The sequence below is a fragment of the Rhinatrema bivittatum genome, chromosome 7 (genome assembly GCF_901001135.1).
Source record: "Rhinatrema bivittatum chromosome 7, aRhiBiv1.1, whole genome shotgun sequence".
Classification (NCBI taxonomy): domain Eukaryota; kingdom Metazoa; phylum Chordata; class Amphibia; order Gymnophiona; family Rhinatrematidae; genus Rhinatrema; species Rhinatrema bivittatum.
In genome coordinates this window covers 106,093,484-106,120,107 of record NC_042621.1, presented here as the reverse complement: position 1 = coordinate 106,120,107, position 26,624 = coordinate 106,093,484, and the positions used below count along the sequence as shown (strand labels likewise).

General features: G+C 43.2%; 1 protein-coding gene across 1 annotated transcript in view; it reads left to right on the top strand.

Annotated features, from left to right (window-relative positions):
* The window catches only part of FA2H (fatty acid 2-hydroxylase), a 135,633-nt gene that overhangs the window by 61,749 nt on the left and 47,260 nt on the right, over positions 1-26,624 (top strand). Inside the window, exon 2 of the mRNA XM_029608880.1 lies at positions 21,608-21,700. Within this exon, the coding sequence (XP_029464740.1) occupies positions 21,608-21,700 (93 nt within the window). The remainder of the gene's footprint in view (positions 1-21,607; positions 21,701-26,624) is intronic.

Sequence of the window (26,624 nt, the reverse complement as noted above, 5' to 3'; positions counted from 1 at the left end):
ACAGAAACTTGGGGTATGAACTAGAAGGAAAAGTTGCTTTCTCCCTTCTTAATGACCGGCTGTTCATCCTTTTATCTATTGTTGGGGGAAGACGTTTATCCATTCTTCTTTTCCTTATTTTTTTGGGTTACCTTTTGACACTGGTTTTATTTTTATCTTCTGGATCCAGGTACTCTGAGAATGTGATCTTGAAAGATGCAGGAGTTTCTCATCCGAAGAGAATCCATAACATTTACAGGTTATTGCAGGGAGGAGATGTGGACTTTCGATCAGTGGCACCTGTCAGGTGTAGAGCACTGTATCACCTTGGATAGTGAAGAGAGGAGACTCTACTTCTTACTTCCCAGTTCATTCTGTTCATCCGGAGAAAAGTTAATGAATACGGGAGTTTATGGTGTATCGTGTTAATTGAGTTACATCTACCTGCATCCTTAAATCTGGGAAGGAACTTCTAAATTACCTTTACACTTGGCAAGGGTCAGGCATGAGAAAAAAAAGATGTATTAAGTACTACAGAGTTGGAGTAATTGAAGAGCCAAACAAATAAATGAATTGGATTGCACTAGGAGCTGTAAATAGTCATTTTCATTATCGCACCAACAGTTGTCTGTAAACTTTTTAAGTTGGGAACCACAGTCAGCTGCCAGCGTAATTGTTACTGCTGTATGCACAGATTGTCTTACCAATGCTCAGGGTCTTGGAGAGAAATGTCTCCCCCCCCCGACAGGGAATCTTGAAACGCAGAGGGCGGCTTTGGCAAGCGTATAGGAAGCTTTGGATAACTTAGACCTGTGGAATTGAGGATGGCCCCTGCTCGCCTCAGTGAGGACCTCAGCTCAGGGGTTACTTTCCATAATAAAAGTTAACACTTTTTTAGAAATATATATATTTATTGAGATTGTCTGGCTGTTTGGAGGACATATGTGTATATGTATATACATATATATCTGTTAACTTTTATTATGGAAAGTGCTGTACAAGTCTGTTACTTGTACTTTCCTTGTTGGGCATTCCTCCTCCTGTCGGTTGAGTCCGCCAAGTGTCATTTAACATTTATGTGCAACCTTTGTATGATGATTTCACCGAGGGAAGTTGATTTTAAAGTGCATGCTGTTAACCTTCAGATTTTGTGCAATAGCTAGGACTTTGATATTGAGGTTGTCTGGCTGCTGGGAAGGACATTCATATCTGGCCCAGGAGTAATTGCCGGTCATAGAACATGTCTAAGTCAGAAGCCTTATTGGTTGGTCGTTTCTCTACGCAGGCTTACCTGCCCGCATTAACTGTTGTTGGGGATCCTATTAAGCACTCGACTTGTGTACACGATTTAGGGTTTATAGTCTATTCTCATCTTTCCTTGATACCACAGATTCAATCAGATTTAAAATCAGCTGGCTCAGCAGATAGCGCTTATAAAAGGCTGAAGTATGTATTGCCGCTACACTATTTTCAGTCTGTTCTTCAAGCCTGTGTCATTACTTCTCTGGGTTACTGCAATTTTTTTTTTATGTGGGCTTCCCAAAACCCACTTAAGTGTTGCAGTTAATCCAGAGAGCTGCAGTCTGGTTGGCTGTTGGCATTCCTTGATTTGAACATAGTACTCTTATTTTAAAACAACTTCATTAGTTGCCAGGTTCATTTGTAAGATCTTAGTCTTGGTTTGTAAAGCTGTGCATATGGGTAAGCCCCAGCATTTAAAGGATATGCTACGTTTCTATGCTCCAAAATGCTTCTGTTATCCACTTAGGATGGTTATTTACCGAGATTGGCGGGCTACAAGAAACTTTAAATAAATAAAAATGTTGGGCATCTAGAGATGAGTTTAGGAATTTGATCATCTGTCCCCATCCTTTAGCAGAAGTGGTCATCTGAACTGCCAGTACCCTTATTAGTTTGTGCCCCATTTCGTGTTTATCTTTTAGTCTGAATTGTGAGGCCCATGCACCACTGAACCTCCGGAGTGGAGTAGGATGGTGGGATTTTTCTGTGGCGGAGACGTGGGGATTCCATTGTTTTCAATGTCAATCCCTACATTATAGTGAGAAGTGGAGCTGTGGATTGGGCTCAGGAATCTGTGTTGCGACTGTACTGTGTGTGTATTAAAGGCAAAGGGTGGGGGAGGGGACGGGTGTGAAGCCTGGTTAGCGCTGCTCTTGTCATGCCCTGAGCATACTTTCAGTAACTGGCCTTGCTGCAGGGGCCTGGTGAAATGTTGGCTCCAAGAATTGCTTCCAGCCGTGCTAGTTTGTGTGATGGATTGGACATTGCATTAACAAATGTACTCTCTGCTTTCAGTGATTGGGCAACTCTCTCTGGGGCTGGATTTACTTAGTTTGGATTGTGCTTGTGAAGGCATTTCTTTATTTTTAATTTATTGATTTTGATTGTTTTTTTTTAATTTGTTACAAATTATATACAAAACATGATAGCCATTAAAAGAAATGAAGCAAATCAAACATGCTTCTTTAATCATGAACACGTTTCTGATAGTCCTTTCTGATGTATAACAATCTGCAATGCTCTTGTGTCTTGTCTGTAAAACTTTCTGCTTCAAACTATTTCCTATCCAATAGGTGGAGAGGTATCTGTTTTTACATACAATATCTGTAGGTAGCCCATCCAGTCAGAATCCTCCCTGTTACTCGCTTACATCCTCCATCCAGTAGAAAAAACTGCCCCCCTCCTCCAGTAGCTGCAGCTGTTCCTTGGAGAGCACTTGGTTGATCATAGCTCTAGCTAACGTACAATCTCTCCCCACTCTCACTCGGGCCGATACAGAAATCTTTGCGGGAGAGCCAGCGAGCAGCCACTCTCCTGGGTGCGCGATTCAGGAAGCCCAGGTATGCAAATGAGTGCCCGTGGTAAAAAGGAGGCGCTAGGGACACTAGCGCATCCCTAGTGCCTCCTTTTTGACAGAAGCGGCGGCTGTCAGCAGGTTTGACAGCCGACGCTTAATTTTACTGGCGTCTGTTCTCAAACCCGCTGACAGCCATGGGCTCGGAAAATGGATGCCGGCAAAATTGAGCGTCTGTTTACCGAGCCGCAGGCCGATTTTTTTTTTTTTTTTTTTTAAATTATCTTTGGGGCCTCCGACTTAATATCGCTATTATATGAAGTCGGAGGGTGTACAGAAAAGCAGTTTTTACTGCTTTTCTGTATACTTTCCCGGTGCCGGCCGAAATTAATTCCTGCCTTTGGGCAGGCGTTAATTTCTGAAAGTAAAATGTGCCCCATTTTGTTGGGACTCTGATGCAGCTGTTTGTTTAGATGCATTCTTAGATGTCTGTGAGACATACTGGTATATACTTAATTTTTTTTGTAGTTGTTAATGTGTCCATAATCATTGGTAGTACAAGCCTGAAACATAGGCTTTTGAATAAAAAAAAATTCAGATCATTTGTGCTAGTAGTCTGAAGTAGATATTGGGGAATACTGGTGATAGTATAGAGCCCTGAAGGAGTCCACAAGTCAAGGTTCAGGGTGCTGACAAGGTGTCTGAATGACAGTTTGGTGCTTGTCAGACAGGAATTAAATCAGGTTAGGACCTTGCTACTTAGTCTGGCCTCCTGTAGTCATGGTAGCAAGACAGATATATATTTTTTAAATATTTATTTATTGGGATTTATAGATCAAAGCACACATTACAATACTTGGAAGTGAATCTTAAATAGAAATTACAAAAGAAACAGCATAAAGAAACAATATGTAATCAGCATTTTTTGTTATCCATTACAAAATAAGAAAATTAGGAAGAAAGCCAAGAAAAAAGAGAAGATTAAAAAGGAAACTATAAAGAAAAGCCCCTAGCATGGAATAAGACTCCTACTTAAACTACATATAAACTATATAGATCAACTAGGGAACTGGCAAAGGTGTTACAACTTTCCTTGTATCAATAAAAGATCTAAGCTGATTAGGAGAGAAGAAAATATAGCTAATTGAATGATAAGTAACACAATATTTACAGGGGGTAATGAAGAATAAAAGTAGTACCTAATCCCAGTACCTCCTGACTCAAAAGAAGAAAACCTCTTCTCCACTCCTGAGAGATCCTCGAAAGGTCTGGGAAAATACAAATAACCCGCCCATGAAAATTGGAGTTAAGATTGAGAAAATATAAAGACATTATCTTACTTAGATCCCTCTCTGTAACAAAGGAAACAAGTAGGGTGGCATGGTCTACAATCTTGTAACGTGATGACTCAATAAGTTGAGTTATATTTAAAGAGGAAGAAGGTAAGAAAAAAAGCTGTGTTAATAGAAGGAAGGGAGTCCGATGGAATTTTTTAAAACGTCCATAAAGTATGTCTGTAAGGTCATAATGGGGAGTTCCCTCATTACTTTAGGAAATTGCAAGAAGCAAAGATTCAAATGACGTGAAGAATTCTCCAGGACCTCAACTGTTCTGGAAATAGTGTTCCGATCTTGACCTAATTGAGCCTGAACAATGGTCAATTGAAGAAAGTTTAATTTCATGTTCACCCAACTTAGTCTCAGCATATTAACCATAGGGTCATAAGAACATAAGAAAATGCCATACTGGGTCAGACCAAGGGTCCATCAAGCCCAGCATCCTGTTTCCAACAGTGGCCAATCCAGGTCACAAGAACCTGGCAAGTACCCAAAAACTAAGTCTATTCCATGTTACTGTTGCTAATGGCAGTGGCTATTCTCTAAGTGAACTTAATAGCAGGTAATGGACTTCTCCTCCAAGAACTTATCCAATCCTTTTTTAAACACAGCTATACTAACTGCACTGACCACATCCAGCTTAGAAGTAGAAATAGCCAGAGCCTGGCCAACTTGAGATATCAGCTCCCATAGAGAATCTAAGGTTACCTCTGCGGGCTTCTATAGAGGAAATCATCGCTGGAGCAGATCCTTGCTCTCCCAAAGATGACATGCCGGATGCAAGACCTATGGCATCCCCCTCCCGTAGGGCAACGGTCTGTCAACGACCTGTGCTGTAGCGGCCGTCAAAAAGGAATTACTTCTAGGAGCCGGCAGAGAAGCTTGCAGGTGGGGGCTGAGGGGAAACCTCTTCCCTGGGAGAGGTCAGTGCTCCTCTGACTCTCACATCGGGACCTCCACCACCCAATCCAAGAGCCGGAGATGCAGACGAGGTGATAAGCTGCTGTCATTCAAGGTAAGAGGTCTCTGGGGGATAGACCCTTACTTTCCCTTTGTGTTTGGGAGCCATGAGAACAACTGGAAATAAAAGAAGAGATGGGACAGGAGCAGCAAAAATTGGCATCCCAGTCAAGTGGCCATCTTGCTTCCCCATGGTAGCAAGATATTTCGATCTATGGTGTTAAAGGCTGCTCAGAAAACCAACAGCACTAGAACTTGTCTGGCATCTGTCACGAAGACTACATCCAACAGTTCTATGAAGAGAATGAATGCAATCTGCTGTTTATAAGTCATAGCAGGATGGATAAAGCGGTCTTTTTTTTTTTTTTCCAAATCAACATTTTCCTCCTCCTTGGGCTTCGAGCTCCACTGAGAACCAGTCCCTATTACAATATGGTGGCATGAGCCTTCTCTCACGGCTACTCTGATATTTTTTTTTTTTTTTTTTTTTTATCTCTGTGATAACTCCCTCCCAACTCATTTAACCCCGGGCACTGCAGTAACAATCTTCAGCCAGGGGCCGTATACCAGGATCCCTCAGAAAATTGCATCTCTAACCTAGAGGCTGCAAATGCTGCCTCCACATCATCCCTAATACTGACCAACCCGGGTAGCAGAAACCTGGCCCAGGATTCAAACCTGGGTCTTTCACAGAGCCAGCAGAATGTTTTGCTCTCCATTTTCTTTCTTTCTTTTTAATCTAGTGAGACTGATGGTGCTAGAGAGAGTCTGCTTGGGTAACTCTTACATCTGTTCACCGCTTTAGTACCAGCTGATGAAGTGGACTCTGTCCTCAAAAGCTCGTGCCCCAATAAATTGGTTAGTCTATAAGGTGCCACCATTCTCTTTGTCATTTCAACTGTAACCACTGTACACTGCTTCCTGCCAGGGCAACCTCTTCACACTCGCCTCTTTGAAGCCACATTCATTTTATAGAGATTGACGTGGCATCTCAGGAAGTGACGTTACCCCATTATTTATGGCTTGGTGAGGTTGAGAGGTATGCTGTGTCGTGGGCCCACAACATGGCAGAGTAGTCAACCGGCACCCTCCAGCCACCTGGCGTCGCAAGCCCAGTCTCTCTTTTTGGAATCCGAGCAAAGCTGCCTGTGCCTCAGGTGGTGCATGAATACTCTAGGACCGTCGCACGCAAAATAAGATGTTTTATGACTCTGAGCTGCAGCATATAGCACCGAGCCTCTTCGTAAGTGGGCTGCCTTGAGGTGCTGGGCCCTTCAGCAAGTTGCCGTTTGCTGTGCTAACTCCACAAGTTAATATTTTATTTTTCTTTTTGTCTAACCAGTGCTGCCTGAGGCAGTGAATTCACTAGCACCGGGCTGTGTCTTTAGTAAAGAAAGATCTGGACCGGTTGTGACTGGTTAGGACCCTACCAGGGTTTTTCCCTCGCCAAGGGGAAGGTGAATTTGGCTAAAATAAGAGCTCATTTGTCAGAGCAAAGGGGGAGAGCAGTGTGAAGTAAGGTCATCTATTGATGAGAGCGAGCACAACATCCAAGAACACCTTGTGCAATTCAACCAGCTAAAACCTAGTACTTTACCCTCTCAAAGGGCGACTGGGGCTTTCAAAAGGAAACGTTTTGTTCAGTAACTTGGAGCCTGCTTCAAGTTATCCTCTGATCCCCCTACAAGACCACACGGCTCCCTGATGGAGTCTAAAGAGTCATGCACTGCCGTTTTAAAATGTCTTAGTTTTTTTTTTTGGGGGGGGGGGGGGGGGGGGTGGCGGCTATTAATGCATTTTCAGTGTTTAGCATCCTCTGGGACTATTTTTGCCTAAAGGGATGCTCCCTCCTTTTTAGCCCCAGTAATCTGGGCTTCTAGTACATGTCATTCAACCTTTGTTGCCTTTGTCAGAGATACTGCAGGCAATTGAACACAGAGCCGTTTTGTCAGAGTTGAAACGTGACCTGCGGGCTATTGTACTTTTTGAAAAAAGCTACTGACTACTACCAGCTTAAAATTTCATGAGCGGCCACCCTGTTCAGCAGCAGCTGATCTACTGCACCTTCCCGTCTTCATTACTTCCTTTTAATGATCTTAGAGTGATTGATTAGTTTTGAGGAACGTCTTGGAGGCAGCTTACGGGCTGGCAGTGCTGATGCTGGCAGCAAGATTCGTACTGCTGGTGTAACACAGCTAGGACCAGGGGGAATGATCTGAATAAGGATCTTCCTCTGACCTAACTCGAGTGCCTTCTCTGTGTTTTATTGCTAGGCTAACTTTTCCTTGGTCACTTGTTTATATCTTTTAATGCCAAAAAAAAAAGTGAATACCCTATTTTTAATCTCTTCCTCTTAAGTATTCTCTGGCCGTCTGCTGTATTCAGTTTCCATGTATCAGTGAGAGGCTTGTATTGGGACCCTGAAGGTGGTCACCATCAATGTCTCTTTTCTTAACTTCATTATAGTGGGAGCAGCTTCCAAAACTTTTAACTAATCCCACCCCTGCAGTAAAAAAAAAAAAAAAAAAAAATCAAGCACAACTTACTTATGGGCTGATACAGTAAAAGTCGCGGGAGAGCGGGCAAACAGGCCAGTGTCCTGTGCGCGCGATACAGTAAATTTATTTAAATTAGGGCCCGCAGCAAAAAAGAGGCGCTAGGGACACTAGCGCATCCCTAGTGCCTCTTTTTGGACAGGAGCGGCGGCTGTCAGCGGGTTTGACAGCCGACGCTCAATTTTGCGGGCGTCTATTCTCAAACCCGCTGACAGCCATGGGTTCGGAAACCGGACGCCAGCAAACTTGAGCATCCAGTTTTGAACCCGCGGGCTGATTATATATTTATATTTATATTTATATATATATATATATATATATATATATATATATATATATATATATATATATATATATATATATATATATATATATATATATATATATATATATATATATATATATATATATATATAATTTTTTTTTTTTTTTTTTTTTTTTTTTTTTACTTTCAGGACCTCCGACTTAATATCACCATGATATTAAGTCGGAGGGTGCACAGAAAAGCAGTTTTTACTGCTTTTCTGTGCACTTTCCTGGTGCCCGGAGAAATTAACGCCTACCTTTGGGTAGGGACTAATTCCTGAAAGTAAAATGTGCGGTTGGCTGCACATTTTGCTTTCTGATTCGCACAGGAATAGCTAATAGGGCCATCAACATGCATTTGCATATTGTGGGCACTATTAGGTTCGGGGGGGGGGATTGGACACGTGTTTTCGACACGCTATTACCCCTTACTGAATAAGGGGTAAAAGCTAGCGCGTCAAACGCGTCCAATCACGGGTTAACAGGGTGCTCCACCGGAGCGCACTGTACTGTATCGGCCTGTTACTTGGGAAGGGGTGATACTAGAGCTAGTGCTTACCAATGAGAAGAGCATTTCTGATGTGAATAATCATCTGGAATCCAGTGCTCACCAGATTGGTATGGTTTGGTATTAAAATGCACGTACTGATGGTTCATTCTAAGGCGAGGGTCCTAGACTTCAGGAAAACTAGCATTGTGACTCTGAGGTGAAGGGGAGGAATATATAAGAGGCTGAAAAGGAAAGTGGAATTGCTTAACAAATATTTCTGTTCAGTATTCCCTGAGGAAGGGGCCAGGAGTTAAGTCCACAGAAAATGAACACAAATAGGATTGGAGTGAGGTAAGCCTCAAACGACTTTCAGAAGACTTTGTTCATGAGGAGCTAGCAAAATTAAAAGTAGATAAAGCAATGGATTGGATGGGATTACATCCAGGGGTTTTGAGGGAACTTTAAAGAGGTTTTGGCAGCTCTGCTGGATGACCTTTTTCAATGTTGCTTTGGAGTCGGGAGTAGTTTCAGAGGACTGGAGACGGGCAGATGTGGTTCTCATCACAAAAATGGAAGCAAGGAGGAGGCTGGGAATTGCAGGCCAAATAGTCTGACTTCTGTAGTGAGTAAATTAATGGAGTCTCTGCCTAAAACAGAGGATAGTGCAGTTTCTGGAATCCATTGGATTGCAAGATCTGAAGCAGCATGGTAGGTCTCCAGTTTCTATGACCAGAGAGTTGGATCAGGGGAGAGCACTAGATGGTAGTGGATTTGGGTTTCATGTACGGCCTTTGACATGGTTCCAAATAGGGGACTGATAAACTGAGCTCTCTTAGTATAAACCCTGAAGTGACTGACTGGGGTAGAAACTGGTTAAGAGGGAGGTGACAAAGGGTAGTGGTAAATGGGAGTTCACTCCAAGAAGAGGGGTGCTACTAGTAGTGCGCTACAGAGATTGGTCCTTGGTCAGGTTCTTTTCAACATTTTCATAGGTGATTTTGCAGAAGGGCTATTGGGAAAGGTTTGCATTTTTGTGACTGATACCAAAATCTGCAACACAGTATACACCCAGTTTGAGGAATGGCTGCTAAGATTTCAAGCTACAAAAATGTGGTCATGCATTTGAGCTGCAAAAACCCAAGGGAAGGAGTACAGTATATGGTGTGAAATTCTATGCACGAAACGAGCAAGATCTGGGGGTGCTTGTTTCTGATGGCCACAAGGTGATTAAACAGTGGAAGCAGCTGGAAGGGACGGGAGGCAGCAGTGTCAGCCTATGCACCAAAAAGAGGAGCAGGAGGCAGATGTATTGGCCATACGACCCAAAGAACCCATCTTCCCCTGCTAATCCAGGATAACTTCAGGGTATTTGAAAATCAAAAGTTCCTAGAAATTGAGGGATTTTTTAGTCCTTATTAGTTTAATTGTTGGTGTTTATTTGATTGAAATATTTTGTTTGTTTGGAAAATGTATCGAATTTATGACTCTTTAATTATTGAATGTTCTGTTTGTCAGCTGTTTTGAAGTATTCTTTTTGTTAGTATGGTTTTACTATTATTGATAGTTTATATTTCTTGATTTTGTTTTATGAGGAATGTGATGTTTTGTTTTTCCTTTGATGCACTGCATATGGCAGAGCTTCCCAAACTGTGGGTTTGGACCCCAAATGGGGGTCACAAATCCTTCGGCTGGAGCCACAAGTGCCTCAAACGACTGTGTTCTTCAGATGCCAGCAGCAGCAACCTTAGCAGAGGAAGTCAGCATGGGGCTGTGACTCACATGGTAACAGGAAGCCCTGCTTGAGGAGAGATCAGCGCCCCTGCAGGGACTGTGCTGACTTTCATTACTAATGCTGCTCCTGCTTACAAATCACTGTCTGGCTTGGGACCAGCAATGAGTGGAGGGGGAGGGCTAAGTGTGCATGGGCCGGTGGAGTTTGCCACTGCTTCTCTCTCCTCATCCACCACTGAACCTACCCAAGAGAAAATATGTTGCCCCTGTCATCAGCCTGCCCTCTCTTCCCACCATGTGACATCCACCTTTTGGTCCAGGGACTAAAGGAAAATGTTACTGCTGCAGGAGGGGTTTCAACGTTGGATCAGGTGGAGAGGGATTGGCCGTGGAGGGTGAGAAAGGGGGAATGACAGAAGGGTCAATTGGCCGGCTGTAAGAGAAGAGCTGGGGATGAGAAGGGTTGCAGAAGAGGTGAGGGAGGGGAGAGAATGACAAAGGACCAGTTGAGGGTTATAAGAAGTGCTTGGGGTGAGAGGATCAGCTGAGGGGATTGGCTGGGGAAGTGAGAATAGCTGAGCGATGTATCAGCAGGAGGGATGGAGGATGAGAGAAGGGATCAACTGGAATGAGTAGGTGATTTAGAGAAGGTCTCCACCCCTCATAATTTGTTTCTGTTGTCTGCTGTGGATCATGTGAGGATTCAAGTGCTAAAATGGGGTCATATTGGATAAGTTTGGGAAGCCCCTGGCATACGGTTTTTATCTGCATGTTTTTATTTATACTTTTGATCTCTCTAGTCTGTATTTGTTGAGGGTCTGTATATTCTGCATGTGTGACCAAGTTGAGGCATTCGTGTAATTTCTGTCAGGCGGATACAGGTGGTGTGCTCGGCCGAGCACACCATTTAGCCCCCATTTGGACGCGCATTTTCGACACGCTCCTATTACCTCTATTAGTTATCCCTGTGGGATACTGAAAGTAAAATGTGTGGCCAAGCCGCACATTTTACTCTCGGAAATTAACGCCTGGCCAAGGGCAGGCATTAACTTAGAAAGCACCAGGAAAAGTGTGCAGAAAAGCAGAAAAAAACTGCTTTTCTGTACACCCTCTGACTTAATATCATAAAATCAAAAATATAAAATAATCTGCTTGCTGGTCGGCGGGTTTGAATACAGACACTCAATTTTGCTGGCGTCCATTTTCCGAACCCGTGACTGTCAGTGGGTTGGAAAACAGACACCAGTAAAATTAAGCGTCTGTTATCGGACCTGCTGACAGCCGCCGCTTCCGCTAATAAGGGCGCGCTAGGAACGTGCTAGTGTCCCTAGCGCCTCCTTATTAGCGCACGGCCTTATTTGAATACAAAATCATGCGCCCAGGAGAGGTGCCTGGGCGCGCGTTGGGAGAGCGGGCGCTCAACTCGGAGCGCTGGCTCTCCCGCACGTTTTATTGTATTGGCCTGATGTGTAAGGATCTATAGCATCCTCGCTGTTTCTGTTTTTCTGAAAGGAGATTAACAATTTCCAGGTTTTGGTGTTGGTCTAGATTGTTTTTGGCGTAATGGTGGGTTTACAGCATATTTTGTCATAACTGTTTTCTCCTGTTTACTACAAAAAAAAAAATAGAGGATGGATGCACTTTATTCTAGAAGATGGTTTTTTATTAAGATTATTTTCTGCTGATGTATTTTTAGGTATTTTGTTTATTATTGTACTTATATTCTTGAAACAAATGTGGTATCCTAGAAAATTTTCCTGCTCATTCTTTTGTGGGAAGCATTTCATTTTTTTCTGTCAGTTTTGGGAATGTGCATCTCTGATATTTTTGCATTTTGCACAGTATGGGAGGAAATGCAATTTTTTCATCAGTGTTACACTGCAGATAAGGGCTAGATTTTGCAGGTTTCCAGTTTAGTTTTTGCCTGCTTATTTCTGTTTCTAATTTGTGGTCACTTCTTCTGTGTTTTTGCATGGTCGACCAAGATTAGGTAATGTTAGTTTCTGTGTAGGTATCTGTAGCAGTCCCATTTGTTCAGTTTTCCAATCTGCACTTTCCAATAGAGTTCTAGAACATTGGTTCTGAAAATTTCATGACTACTGTACCCCTTTAAAGAGTTATGGATGTCTTGCAATTCTAAAATTCACAGCAAATACACATTTTTCAATAGGGTCTATAGTAATAAAACATTTGTCATTAAAAAGAAAGTTGAAGGATAAATGCTAAATTATGTAAATATTTTTTATAACACCTCGCAGGTTTTAAAACACTTTGCAAGATAAAATGAATGAATAGTGGAACCAGCTATCATTTTCATATGGGAGACTGCTATATAGGTTAATTTATACCCTTGGGTGTGTGTATCTGAGAAGAGAGAGAGTGTGTGTGTGTGTGTGTGGCTCCCAATAAAATATAGGATTGACTATAAAATACTAACCATAATACACAAAATAATATATGAAAAACAAATTGGCTAAGTGCATCCATAAAACTCCATTCAGCTAACAAAGGACTATTAAAAATTCTACCTGCTCGTCACAAACTTACCTCAACTCGGAAGAGAGCCATATCCCTAGGAAGCCCCGAACTATGGAACTCCCTCCCAACCGAACTGAGAACACAACAAAATTTAAAAACCTTTTAAAAAAAGAACTAAAAACATGGATGTTTACCAAAGCCTACCAGAACATCCTATGACTCTGATACAACCTCCCTCCCTATCGGTCCATATAAACATACAGATCCAATCCAAAGCACATAATTTAACCTGTACAATTTACAAACTATGTTTATAACAAATAAGATAACTATGATAAGTGCATGAATTTTTGAACACTCTGCCAAACATCGAAACTTTGTAAACCGTTGTGATGGTGAAACCGAACGACGGCATATAAAACTCGATAGATAAATAAAAGTATCATCTTGAGAGGAGGAGGAGGGCTGGTGCCATTCATGTGCTGTGAGGAGACGGCATGGAGGAGGAAAGAGATAAGAGTATAACATGAATCCCATCTTTGATACTTCACCTGCATTGGGAAAGAAGCAGTCAGCCTGCCCTTTACCCATGGAAGGGAAGAAATCATCAACATTAATTGGCTTTACCATCTTAAAGTTAAGTAAGACTGTGAGAAGTCACAAATTTGTCTACAAGCGCTTGGTAGCATCGAAAGTGACCGGAACAGCTGTAAAAAAACGTTTTCATCATTTCACAACATATTATTAGTAAAAGTATTGTTGGAAACCACCAAAGCCCCCTCCCTGTGTGTTTCCTTGTGTAATGACTTCTAATTCTTATCTGTGCTGTTATCATCGCTGCTGTATACAACTATGTTGGACTGGGAATTACGAGTAGCAATGCTAAGTGCCTTGAAAGCGACCTTTCTTCCCACTCGGGGAGCCCTGCAACATCCTCTTTCCACCTTCTGCAGCTGTTCCACTTAAAACTGTGACTCGAGAGGTGGCCTCTGGAACTACTATCCGGGTTCAACCATTACAGGGGGTTACACCAGTTTTACCAGTAAAGGATTTTTATATTTTAAGCGCACACTGCCACTGTAAACTGTTGTTCATTTTTACTGAACTTCTGCAGAAACCCTCCAGGAAAAAATAAAAATCTCCAAGGGCCTTGAAGCACCCCCTCCCCGTGTGCAGGAAGAGCCCTGGCACATGGAAGCTGAAATGTTCCATGACCTCTCACCTCTCACCTCCGCCCCTGTTACCGAGAAGGAGTTGGGGGGTGCGGGCTACAGTGGCAGTGGATGCAGTTATTCCGTGCATATTCGTTGTAGAAATCCTGAAAACCCCAACAGTTTTTCGGCCCTCAACGACTGAATTTTGGGTACTCCCGGTCTTATAGCAATGGATTAAACATGGTTACTCTAGCAGGCCTGTAAGTATTCTTAATGACATGAAGAAAGCCAAAAGGTTGCTGGAAAGGTACCAGATTGTGAAAGAGAGCGGCCACAAACAATTGTCATCAAACTTGGACAAGCATCCCAAAGACTAGAAGGAACGTGAGGGCACGAAGCAGTAGAATCTCTGCAGAACAGAATAAAATCTCTTTAAAGATCAGGGCCAGCAAACAAAGGAAAACAAGTCGCACGAGCACAAATATAGTGGGAAAATAGAGAATTACTTCATGTAGATCAAAATCTGACACAGGAATGATTAAAGAAAGGTGAGAGAGTGATAACTGCTAAGCATAGAAAAACAGCGTTCCTCTGGGACTGTGACGTTTCAGTGCAGTGTTCCCAGACCTCTCCAGGGGGGCCCCTAGCCAGTCGGGTTTTCGGGAAATCTGCAGCGAATATGCATGAGCTATATTTGCATGTAGTGGAAGTAATGCATGCAGATCTCTCATGCATATTCGCTGCAGATATCCTGAGAACCCAACTGGCTGGGAGTCCCGTCCCCACCCCCAGGACAGGTTTGGGAACCATTGTCTAGCGATTACACGGTATCTGGTGGGTGTGCTACCGTCTTGTGCCGTCTGCCATCGGTACATCATGCCCAGGTGTGGGGAAAGCGTTGACAGCTCTGTGCTACAGAACTGAATGTCTGGTTTTCAATAGCATTAGAAATGTGTTTTTTTTTTTTCCCGCTTAACCTGTTTTCATCATCTGTGTTCAGCCTCGTTCCGTTGGCCTAATAGGGTCAATTCTTAGGCTCCGCTTTTGAGCAGAATCCGCTTTCAGCACATTTACTTGTGGACGTTATCCTGTCCTCCTCACGCATTCCTATGCACAATTTAAACAGCTTAACTCTCTCTACTCTGCAGACTCCAAACTTTATTAACAGGCAAAACAAACAGTCTTACTGTGCATAAACCAGAAATAACAGTGACCAGCACAGTCTGGGCAACTGAAATAAAGACAGGTAGAATGAAGGTATGGCAGGGTTGGTCAGATTAGCTGCTGAATCACATAGACTAACCAGAGCTAACTGAAAACATGAGGCAAAAAGTCCGAGGCACCCCTGCTTCCAAGCTGGAGGTTAATCCTTTAGAGCCAGCTGCACTGAATAGAGCAGAAGCTGTTGATCACCAGTTAGTAGTATAACATTAAACAAAAAATTGCAAAATTAAAGGCATGAACATCATTAGCATATAACCACATGATAGGGCAAATAGCCAGGTGGCAGACATTTTGGAAAATGTCAATCGTGGTGGAACCTAGGGGACACTGAGCCTCCACTGTGTCACTGATGACCCCACCTAACCTGGAAAAAATCCAGGGGTAGGGAGATGGTGGAGGGAGGGATAGTTCACTGGCTCACCAGATTTCTCTTTTATACAAAGGAGGAGGTCTGGTGGGAGGGTGGAAGGGGCTCCCACTTTTATTATTTTTTTTCTCTCTTTCTGGGCACTATGGCAACCACCAGGAGTGATTGGGTAGTGGAACAGGGAGGGCCTTCTTGAGGGCTGAATGACCCCTTTAGAAACATAGAAACATGATGGCAAAAAAAAAAAAAAGACCATATGGCCCATGTAGTCTGCCCATCTGCCCAATTAATTTAGCTTTACAATTCCCATCACTCCCATAGAGATCACCTGTATTTACTTCATGGTTTAATTCAAATACTGATTTTGTCTCTACCACCTCCACTGGGAGGCCGTTCCAAGCATCCACTCTCCTCTCTGTAAAGAAATATTTCCTAAGATTACTCCTGAGTCTGTCCCCTTTCAATCTCATTTCATAACCCCTTCTAGAGTCTCCTTTCTTTCAAAAGAGGCTCACCTCCTGTACATGGAAACCTTGGATATATTTGAATGTCTCTATCATATATCTTCTCTCTCGCCTTTCCTCCATTTTAGTAGTCCTCCTTTGGACTGACTCTATCCTGTTTATATCCTTGTGAAGGTGCAGTCTCCAGAACTGTACACAGTATTCCAAATGAGGTCTCTTCAGAAACTTATACAGGGGTAATATCTCCTCCCTTTTTCTGCTGACCATTCTCTGCCCAATGCAGCCAAGCATCTTTCTGGCTTTTACCTTTGCTTTATCTACCTGTTTGGCCATCTTAAGATCATCAGATACAGTTAGCCCCAGATCCCAGTCTTCCTTTATGCTTAGAAGAATTTCACCTCCAGTTCTGTACCTTTCCCTTGGGTTTTTGCATCTTAAATGCATTACTCTTCACTTTCTAGCATTAAATGTTAGCTGCCAGATGTTAGACCATTCCTCAAGCTTTGTTAGATCCCTCCTCATGTTTTCCATATCTTCCTGGCCTCCATCCTGTTACAAAGTTTGGTATAGACAAGGCAAACCTTTCCAGACAATCCTTCTGTAATGTTGCTCTCAAAAATGTTGAAAAAACCTGGTCCAAGGACTGATCCCTGAGAGACACTACTAGTAACACCCATCTCCCCAGAGAAAACTCCATTTACCACTACCCTTTATCACCACCCAGTCACTCTAAGTTCCATACCAAGGGCGCTCGATTTATTTGTAAGTGTGGAACTACGTCAAAGGCCTTACTGAAATTCAAGTATACTACATCCAGTTCTCTCCCTCGATCCAGCTCCCTGTCACCTTAACAAGAAATAGATCAGATTCATCTGACAAGATTTACTTCTGGTAAAACCATGCTGCCATGGATCCTGCAACCCATTGGATTCTGAAATGCACTATATCCTCTGTTTAGCAGGGATTCCATTAGTTTGCTCAGCATGAAGGTCAGACAAAGTAGTCTGAAGTACCCGGCCTCCTCCTTTCTTCCACTTTTATGAACCACATCCACTCTTTTCCAGTCTTTCAGGACTACTCCAGACTCTAAAGAAGTGTTGAAAAAATCAGCCAGCGGGGCTGCCAGGACATCTGTAATTTCTCTTAGTACCCTTGGATCTATCCCATCTGGCCCCATCACCTTATGTACTTTAAGTTTAGTTAGCTCCTCACAAACACACAGTTCTGAAAATTGATTTAGGTTTTTACTTCACTGCCAGCATTATTTGTGTTCTGCTCCAAGCCCTTCCACAGTGAAGACCAAACAAATATTTAAGCAGTTTTGTTTTTTCCTCCTCAGCCTCTACATATTCCTCCCCTTCACCTTGGGATGGTTTAATTCACAATGCAGTCTACAGGCTCATACTCATGAACTTGAGTTTGAAAGTGAAAGACAATCAGAAACCATGCTGTATGGTTCAACATGTGAGTTCCTTGGATTGATCCAGCATGTTTCCTGCTGAGCTAAAGCACATAGAACATCAATCACCAAGCCCATTGTGGAGACAACAGCTGATCAATGCATAGGATTGTGTCTCAAGGGCCAGTGGAATCTGTTCCAAGAGAAGTCAGTCCCAGTATTTCACCAAGCCAATGTGCTCCATGCAATATACCAGTAGCCATAAAGCCAGAGGTAAAAGCAGAGCTGGACAGGCGAGAATCTGATGACCATCTTGTACTGGTGATCGAACCAATTGACTGAATAAGCAACATAGTTGTAGTAAGGAAGCCAAAAAAAACTTAAGAATTGTATTGATCTAAAGTTTCTAAACCTAGAACTGAGGAGATATCATTACATCATGCCACGTCAGATGTCTTATACAAGCTGCCTAAGGCTTGTGTGTTTCACTTATTGATACAAGTGATGCATTCCTGCAAAGAAAGCTAATGAGAGTCTCATGACAGTGTTCTGGATCCCCTGGAGCAGAAAAAGATGACTCAAACTACCATTTGAAGACTAATAGAAAGTTGTTCAAATTTGAACAAGAAAAGGGAGATATTTGGATTGTTTTTGTTTGCTTAGACATTTGATATTCCACTTTTTACCAAGGATGGCCTCAAAGCAGATTACAAGAAATTTAAAGACAGATGATACCATTTGAATTTACTATAGAGTTAGAATCAAATTCACAGTTGGCTTTTCACATTTGACTTAGCAGTAGGAATCTAATGATATGTAGCTTATGGCCGAATTCAAGTTAGCTGATTAAGACTGGGGAGGGGAGGTTTCTGCCAGAAAGGTCTGGCTGAATAGCCATGCTTTCTTCCCCCCCCCCCCCCCCCCCCTTTTTTTCTTTTCTGAAACTGAGGTAGCAGGGCCCAAGGCATAAAGTTAAAGGTATCTTGTCCAAATATTTTGGTGCATAGCATCTGAAGGCCCAGAGTCTAGTTCAGGACATTTTGGCAGAGGAGGGGAGAAAAGGGTCAATTGGGAGGATTATAGTTCTTTTGTGGGGGGTGTAAGAGAAGAAACTGAGAAGCAGAGAGTTATGAATTTTATCCCGCTTTTGACTGGAAACCAGTGTAATTGATGTAGTATTGTGGTCTGTTGCTTTGGCTCCTACCAGAATTCTAATGACTGTACTAGGAGCTGAAAATGTTTCATGCTATATTGTGAGATGCAGTAGTCAATTCTGCTGGTAATGAGCACATGGATCATAGTGGCAAGATTGTGTTTCTCCAGGTAGCTTCACAGTTAGCAGTTCTGGTGCCTTCATGAAGTGTCCTTGCTGAGGTTCTGATCAAGTTGAACCCCTAGGCTATGTATCTATTCTTTTATGGATGTGAACCCTTGAGTGTGGGTTGGTTGGTTCAGCCTAGTAGGCGAACCTACTCTAGGCCCACACCAACAGTGGGTGGACTCACTCCTACTAGGAGTGAGGCTGGGATTTCACTTATACCGGGCCCATACCCTGCAGGTTGAGCCTTTGGATTCCAGTGGCCGGCAGAACTTTTAGGTGAGAGTCCTCTAAGGAGTAGTCAGGTGATAGGTAGAGGTCAGGGCTGGCAGCAAGGAAGCAGAGTATAGGGAGAGGCAGGTGGCGAGCAGGCGAAGTCCGGGTCCAGCCTAGAGTCAGAGGCAGGCAGTGGTCCAGAAGAGAATTCATTGTCGTCTGCAAGGGTCAAAACCAGACCAGCATGGACAGACTAGACAACACAGGCACTGAGGATGGAGGGCACAGGTGGACAGGCAAAGCAGAACAGGGCAAAGCAAGTTAATATGTAGAAAAGGCAAGACAAGGTACCATGGCAAGCATCACATACTGCAAGATAGGAGGTCCATTGCTGAGACTCTGGCTGGTTGCAAAGGACTTCCTTATATATTGATGGAGGATGTGATGTCATCAGCTAGCATCACAGGAAGTCTCGGCTGGAGGACAAATAAAGTAAGTCAAAAGCTATAGGAAGTTTTAGCCAGGGTCTTTGGAGCGGCATGTTGCCGGAGGCTTTGCCAGAGTTGCTTCAGAACAGAGGTGAAGGGCACTACAGATTCTTTGGGACGCAATGGGGTACCTAACAGATGTTAACTTATAGGTTGATGCCACCTTGTGGCTGATTATTTTTCACTGTTTTCTATTTCTTTTTCTGCTGTTACTTTAAAGTTGTAATACATGCAAGGTAATTCAGTACAACATGGCACTTGTTCACTACTAGCTTTCAGTTGTCTTGATTTTTACATATGAAACAGCTACAAATTGGATTTACATGAATAACTAGCCATTTCACTTTGACATAATTACCTTAGATTCCTGATGTGTAAAAATATACAGTATACTTTTTTGGGATACTGTAAGCACACTGTGTATATGAGAAATTATAGCACAGATCGCTACAATTTATCACAGAGCATGCTAACATATTTGGCACAAATCTTAGTACATGTTTCTTTTTGGTTGGGGAAATTTTTAATATGGTGCTTAACTGGCAAGGCATGCACGTGCTTTTCCATCTGCAGAAACCCAGATAGTCTTCATACACAAGGTCTACATTGTGTTTGAACAGTGCTTTTTCTGCAGCTAAAAGAATGCATTGAATATTTACATGGGGGCCAATGCAACATTGTGTGCTCAGGTTAGCGCCCAGGTTAGCCTGTGACTGGATATGCGTTTTGGACTCACTAGGCTAACACCCAATGCAAAAAGGAGATTAGTGGGTTCAAAATGCGCGTCCAAACACGCTCATAGCTAATAGCACTCATCACATGTAAATTCCATGCAGATCAGGCTATTAGCTGTTGGGCCCCGTTGCAAAAAATCACTATGCGCACATGCACATTCTTACACATGAGAATTAACGCCAGCACCAGAGCTGTATGTTTTTGAAAATGAAATGTGTGTGCATCATTTCCAAACGCACGTCTGAAATGCCTCCTCTCATGTCAAATGACTTTCTTCTATGGATTGAGAGCTAACTCCCATTAAAGAGGGCTCTCAGCAAGGGCAGGAATTAGGTGAGAGGCCACACAGGATGCTGATGCATCAGAGGCACTTCGGCAGCTGTAAAGGGGACCTGCCACCTAGTGTTACAATCGGGCACCTCTCCTAAAGGGGAAAAAACCACAGGAATCAATCGGGTGGCACCTTACAGACTAACCAGTTTATCACAACAGGAACCTGTCCTCAAAAGATTTTTCATCTCTTAAAGAAAAGTAACCCTATAGAAGAAAACTATAAGAATGGGAAAGAGAAAAGTGCCTTGTCTTGTAAAGAGCTTCTAAACTTTGGGGGGAGGGGGTGAGATGGGTTAAGGCACTGTAATGTGAGATCTGGAGGGCTGACCTGCAATATCCTGGTAATCGGAGATAATTTTCTTTCTTTTTTTTTTTTTTTTTTTGCTGCCCTGGGAATTCTCTTTGGTGTGAGAAAGTCATTGGAGTATAAATGTTTGGAGGAGGAATAATGCCAGCAGTTGCATTTAGATTCTGCTAAATATGCATGCGGATTGTAGGTAAACTGGCGTCAAATACTTCTGAGCCTCATCTAGTACAGCAGTAGTACGGGAAGTAGAAGCAGAGAGACTACTTGAATACAGATTTATAATATGCTGAAGATACCAGCATTCTTAAAAATTACTGGAAATATATATTGCTGTTTGGACTCTTGACCTTTTTAGAGGAGATTAAAGTCTGCAGATATCAAGTACCAGCAGACTTTAGCCAAACTTCAAAGCAAACTTCCTCAGCTGTGCCGGTACGTGCAGGATATTGCACCTGCTCTCAAACAGATAAAACTCTCAGCATGCACGTTTACCAGCATAGGCTGGAAGATTTAAAGTACACATTTCAATATTTTCCCTGCCCCCCCATAGAACACCTTCCACAAGTGTGAGAGAGGGGGGAGGAATGAAGTATGCACTTAATCAAGTTGTATGTTCTTTTCCCTACACAACTTCCCCCACCCCCACCAGATTAAAAAAAAAAACAATTTACTCGCATGAATCGGGATTATGTAGGGAAATCCTTTTGAAAAGAACCCCCTTAATAAATAAAAGCAAATTTGGAATGTAGTAGCAGTATGGATTGCAGCTTTTGGAAATCATAACACAAAGAGGAAGTAGTTAGTCCCCAGGACGGTGTAACTTTTTATTTTTATTTATTTTGCCATCTGTGGTCCAAGCAGCTGTTCTCACAAGTACTGGGGAACAAGGGCTATACAAGTAATTGCACTTGCCCCAAATTAACGTCCTCTCCTTGTTCCTCCTACTTTCAGACCTCCAAAGAGAGATGGCATCCTGAAATTACTGTGCCACTAGCTGCCGGCTGTAAGATGGACCCTCGATGTAAAGGCGTGGATTCTGACAAGGTGAGTACTCACCCGGCCGAAAACTGAGTGCAGCATACAGAAATCCGTGCAATAAAACGATCTGGCACGCCCACGTTCATTAACACAGCACTGCTCTCTGCATATCAGCTGAAGTTGATCCAAATAGAGCCTAATCTTGATTACATCAGCTCTGACTGAATCAGTGTAAAGATTCAGTACTGAACCGTGTAAAGAGAAGTACTGAACAAAAGCATGCTCAATCTCCAAAGGGTCCTAAGTCAGAACTCCTTTTTGATTTTTAACACTATGAATATGTGACTTACTCTCTTTTTGACCGCTCTAGCCAGTAAAGCATTAACTTTGTCTTCATGTTCATAAAATTGTTTAGTATATTTCAGGGCTTTTACAATATTTCCCACTTCCAGTGATTTTTAATTCCCTCCTCTTTTGTTCCAACAAATATAGTATTTTGAGTGAACAGTCTCTTATGCTGTATTTACAATTCTTTAGATATAGGAGACTGGCAACCTTTTGCCTGTATTTTGCAGGAAACTGGCAGGGCTAATGATCTCACCCCTGTGTGTAGCCTTGAAAGTCTCCCAACTAAGAGTGGCTGAATGAGACTCGGGGTTGGTAGCATTAAATTTGTTTACCGCCTCCTTGATAAAGGTAGAAAAGGACTTATTTCTCAGTAAAGAAGCGTTCAGTTCCCAAGAAAAGGATTTAATCTGAGGTGCATCCAAACAAAGACAAACTTCTATGAGCTATAAAGGGAGAAAAGTTGGGAGTACACAGAAAATAATCTATTCTACTATACATATTATGCCTTGGCAAAAAAAAGGTATAGTCCTTTACCTTAAAACAGTGATGGCAAACTCCAGTCCTCAAGAGCCACAAACAGGCCAGGTTTTTAGGATATCCACAATGAATATGCATGAGCTAGATTTGCATACATTGGAGGCAGTGCATGCAAATCTTTCTCATGCATATTCATTGTGGATATCCTGAAAACCTGGCCTGTTTGTGGCACTCGAGGACTGGAGTTTGCCATCACTGCCTTAGGAGGAGGATGACAGCACCAAATATCTAATAATTGAAAAGTGTCCACAACTTCTTGGATATCTGAATAAGGAATGGAGCCAGATTTTAGGTAGTGTAGTTTTTATCCACGAAGAGGTCAAGAAACACACTCCAGTCACCACCCATGCACAAATGATCAAAGGCAAAAGAGGGAAAGTGTATCTGTAAGGGCTTTTTAAAATATACCAATTGCTCAGAGTTGTGGCCGTGAACCAAACCGCATACAAAAGAACATCAGTTAAAGAATGATAAACAGCAAAAGGCAGGCTCTTATCTAGAAGAACACAAACTCCTCTACTCCTTGAATTATATAAGGAGTAGAAAATCTTTCCCGCTCATCCAACTTTGTAACTTTCTATGGTCCTGATTGGTGAGATGTGTTTCTTATAATACAAACTGCAGGATAAGCTTCTGCTTAATAGGGGAAGAAATGTCCCATTTAGAGACATTTAGTCCCCGAAGCCATTCATACCGAAGGAGAAAAACATTGTAAAAATTTAAAAAACAAAACAAACCCTCCCCCCCGCCCCCATGTCATGTAGCTGACTAATAGGATACCAATAAATTATAAATAAGGAAGCCTGCCATAAGTCTCAGCATTTTGCATAAAATGCACATAAATGGAGAGATCGCGTGATGCTATGAAGGGGGTGAGACGTGCTTTTCCTCACTCCGAGGCCTGTTTAGCTGCCCAAAATCGATTTTCTAACAAGGCCCTGCTCCCCCTGAAACTACCAACGCTTACCGGACCACCGGAGCTGCAGCTCAAGCACGAATGGCGACACGACTTCATAAAAAGGACAAGGAGAGGGAGAAGGGCAGACACGCAGCATGAGGAGGATCCTGGGCTCGCTGAGGCGCTTCAGACTGCGGCGATCGCAGACCTCAGAATAGCGGTACAGGAGGCTCTCAGACCGGAGCTCCAGATGATTTCAGTTAAGTTGACAGAATTATCCGTCTTATTTTCAGTCTTTGAAACTAGGGTAACTGAGTTAGAACAGAGAGTTTCTGACATTCATGATGGCCACCGGGGCTCTGAGGCAGCTTATAGCTCAGTTAAAATCTACCCTGGCAAAACAGGCTGATAAAATAGAGGACCTGGAGAACAGGTCATGGAGATCGAACTTGCGGTTTGTGGGTCTGCCGGAGACACTATCAGAGGGGGAGCTGGCCACCTTTCTGGAAGCCTGGCTGGCACGTGAGCTGGCCCTTACCCGACAGCACATGGCCCGCTGAGAATAGAACGAGCACACGGGATAGGGCCTAAACGGGCTGACGCAGCCAAGCCACGAGTGGTTATTGCAAATCTCCTAAACTTTGCTCATAAGAGCTCCATCCTGCGTGCGCTGAGGTCCGGGAATTCTCATACATACCAGAATCAGAAAATACTTATTTTCCGAGATTTCTCAGCAAATGTCTCAATGCAGCGTCGGGCTTTATGGCTTCATATTGTACCAAGCTCTGTGCCCTGGGCCTTAAAGCAACGCTGGCTTTCCCAGCCCGATTGCGTGTAATGTCACCACAAGGTCCCAAGTGGATGAACACACCTGAGGAAGTGCAGCAATTTCTCCGGGAACAGGAAAGTTCCAGTTCTGACACTCAGCGATAACTAAATTTTTTTATATTTTCTTTAGTAACTGGTTCATAGTTTTTTGGGAGAAAGTGGCCTGTCACTCATGGGAAGGGGTTGCCATCTGCATGCTGGGGGCGAGCCAGCGGATTTCACTTTCTACCGCCAGCTATGTGGCATCAGGCAGGAGCAGCAGTCCTGGGGCTGCTGCAGCTCCTTTCTCAGAAAATGTTAATCTAAGTCAATGGTTCCTTTTTTTTGGCCGGGACACACTTGACAGATGGTTCTCACATGCGTGACACACTGAAAATGTGACCCTCACTGGGCAAAAATGTAAATATATATTCTGCATCCTCAGGTACTCCCTCGACCCCCAAAAATGGGTACAGAGCAGAACTAGGGCATTACCCATAGAACTCACCATACAAAAAAAGATATTCTGAATCTGATGACATCTCAGTAAAAGCAAAACAAACTCTCTTTACTGGCAGGCATGATAACCCCTCCTTATGAAAATACAGTAATTTACCACTACAAATATTTAACCAGGCCCTAAACACTATAATACACCTCCTATTAGGACAACAGAGCAAGCCAAGCTGCTATAGATAGATCCCTACTTAGAAATAATTGTAAAACTATACTAATAAATGTTACAAAACAGCCGATGAACAGAATAACATCCAACAATTAAAAACTCATAAATTATTAAAAATTGTCCAAATATAAAATATTTCAAAACAGCAGACACATCACACAATACCCAACAATTAAAATGGCAGTCAATCAAGAAAAATAAACTTAAAAAGCCACCTTTACTTACCCTCTCCAGCAACTCTCCTACTCCTTTCCCTTGCAGGCCAATAGCACTCACCAGAAGCAGCAGTGGCTGCTGAAGCTCTGTCCTCACAGTCCTCTTCCTTAGGGCCCACAACCAGTCTCTGTCTCACACAGACCAGTAACCTCTTTAACTAGTATCTCTTCCTCATACACACACCAGTCACCTCCCTGACCAGTCTGTCTCTCTCTCTCACACACACCCACCAGTCACCTCCCTGACCAGTCTGCACTTCTCACACACACACACACACACACACACACACACACACACACGTCACCTCCTTGACCAGTCTCTGTCTCTCTCACACACACACACACACACACACACACTCTCACTCTCACTCTCACTCACACACACACACCCCATTGCACATGGAGCCTCTTCTCATTGTTTGGTCCAATAAGCCTGGCCTCCGCTTATCAGCTGGTACTGGCCTCTGGCAGCATGCAACTTCTCTCCATTCTTCAGCCCTGCCCCCGGGGAGAAGGGAAGCACAAGCGGGGTAGTGGGACACCGGGAGCCGCAACACACACCTGCTGGTGCTTGGCAATACTGGTGTCGTGACACACAGGTTGAGAACCGCTGGACTAGACGGTCTCTTGCATACCCATACCCTCTCTGACCCTCTCACTCCCACGCTGTTGTGGCAGTAAGGTGCTCTGGCTAACTGTGAACCAGGGGAGTGCTTGGTTTGGTGCTGCTAAGGGTAGGCTGAGGCAGCCTTGCATAGAGCTTGATACTGTATATACTAGCAGGTCCACCCATGAAGGAGGTTGCTTGGCTCTTAGGATTTCTAAAGGGAAGCTGAGAGAACCGGGAAGATGTTCATGGTAATGTGAGGGTCGAAGGTTGAGCTGTGAGGACCAGAACTGGACTGAAACAAAAGTTCTGCTTTTTAAAATCCTGCAAGGGTAAGACAAGGCTTGGGCGAGTGTGTGTGTGTGTGTGTTTAATATCTATAAAGAGAAATATTGATCTACATAAAGCCTGGTTTATTGAATCCTAGACTGGAGTAGCTCAGGAGTCCCCAATAATGTGACACACACCCCCATGCATTCTCTAATCCTCTTACTCTTTCACTTAATCTAAAAAATATATATATATACATACATCATGCACCATCTGATCTCCTCACTCGCCTGCATTAAACCCCTCCACTCTATAGATCCTTTCTTGCAACCCTCCATCTCAGAAAAATCCCCTCTCCCTAGCTCCCTCCCTCTCCTCACTGATCCAGGCTTGGTGATAGGAGTAGAGCAGTTGGGGACGGGATACCTTAGCCTGTGTTCTCTTTGCTTCCTGGTGCTGGAGCATTGTTCTTTGAAACCTGTAAGATAACTGAACTGCGCAGCGCTGCAAACATAGGCTGTGAGCAACAGAGGAAGAGGAAGCAATCTGCGGTGCTCTGCCGCTGCTTTCATCCTATGCCAAGCCTGGATCAGCACAAAGTGGGGAGGGGGAGAGGAGAGAGA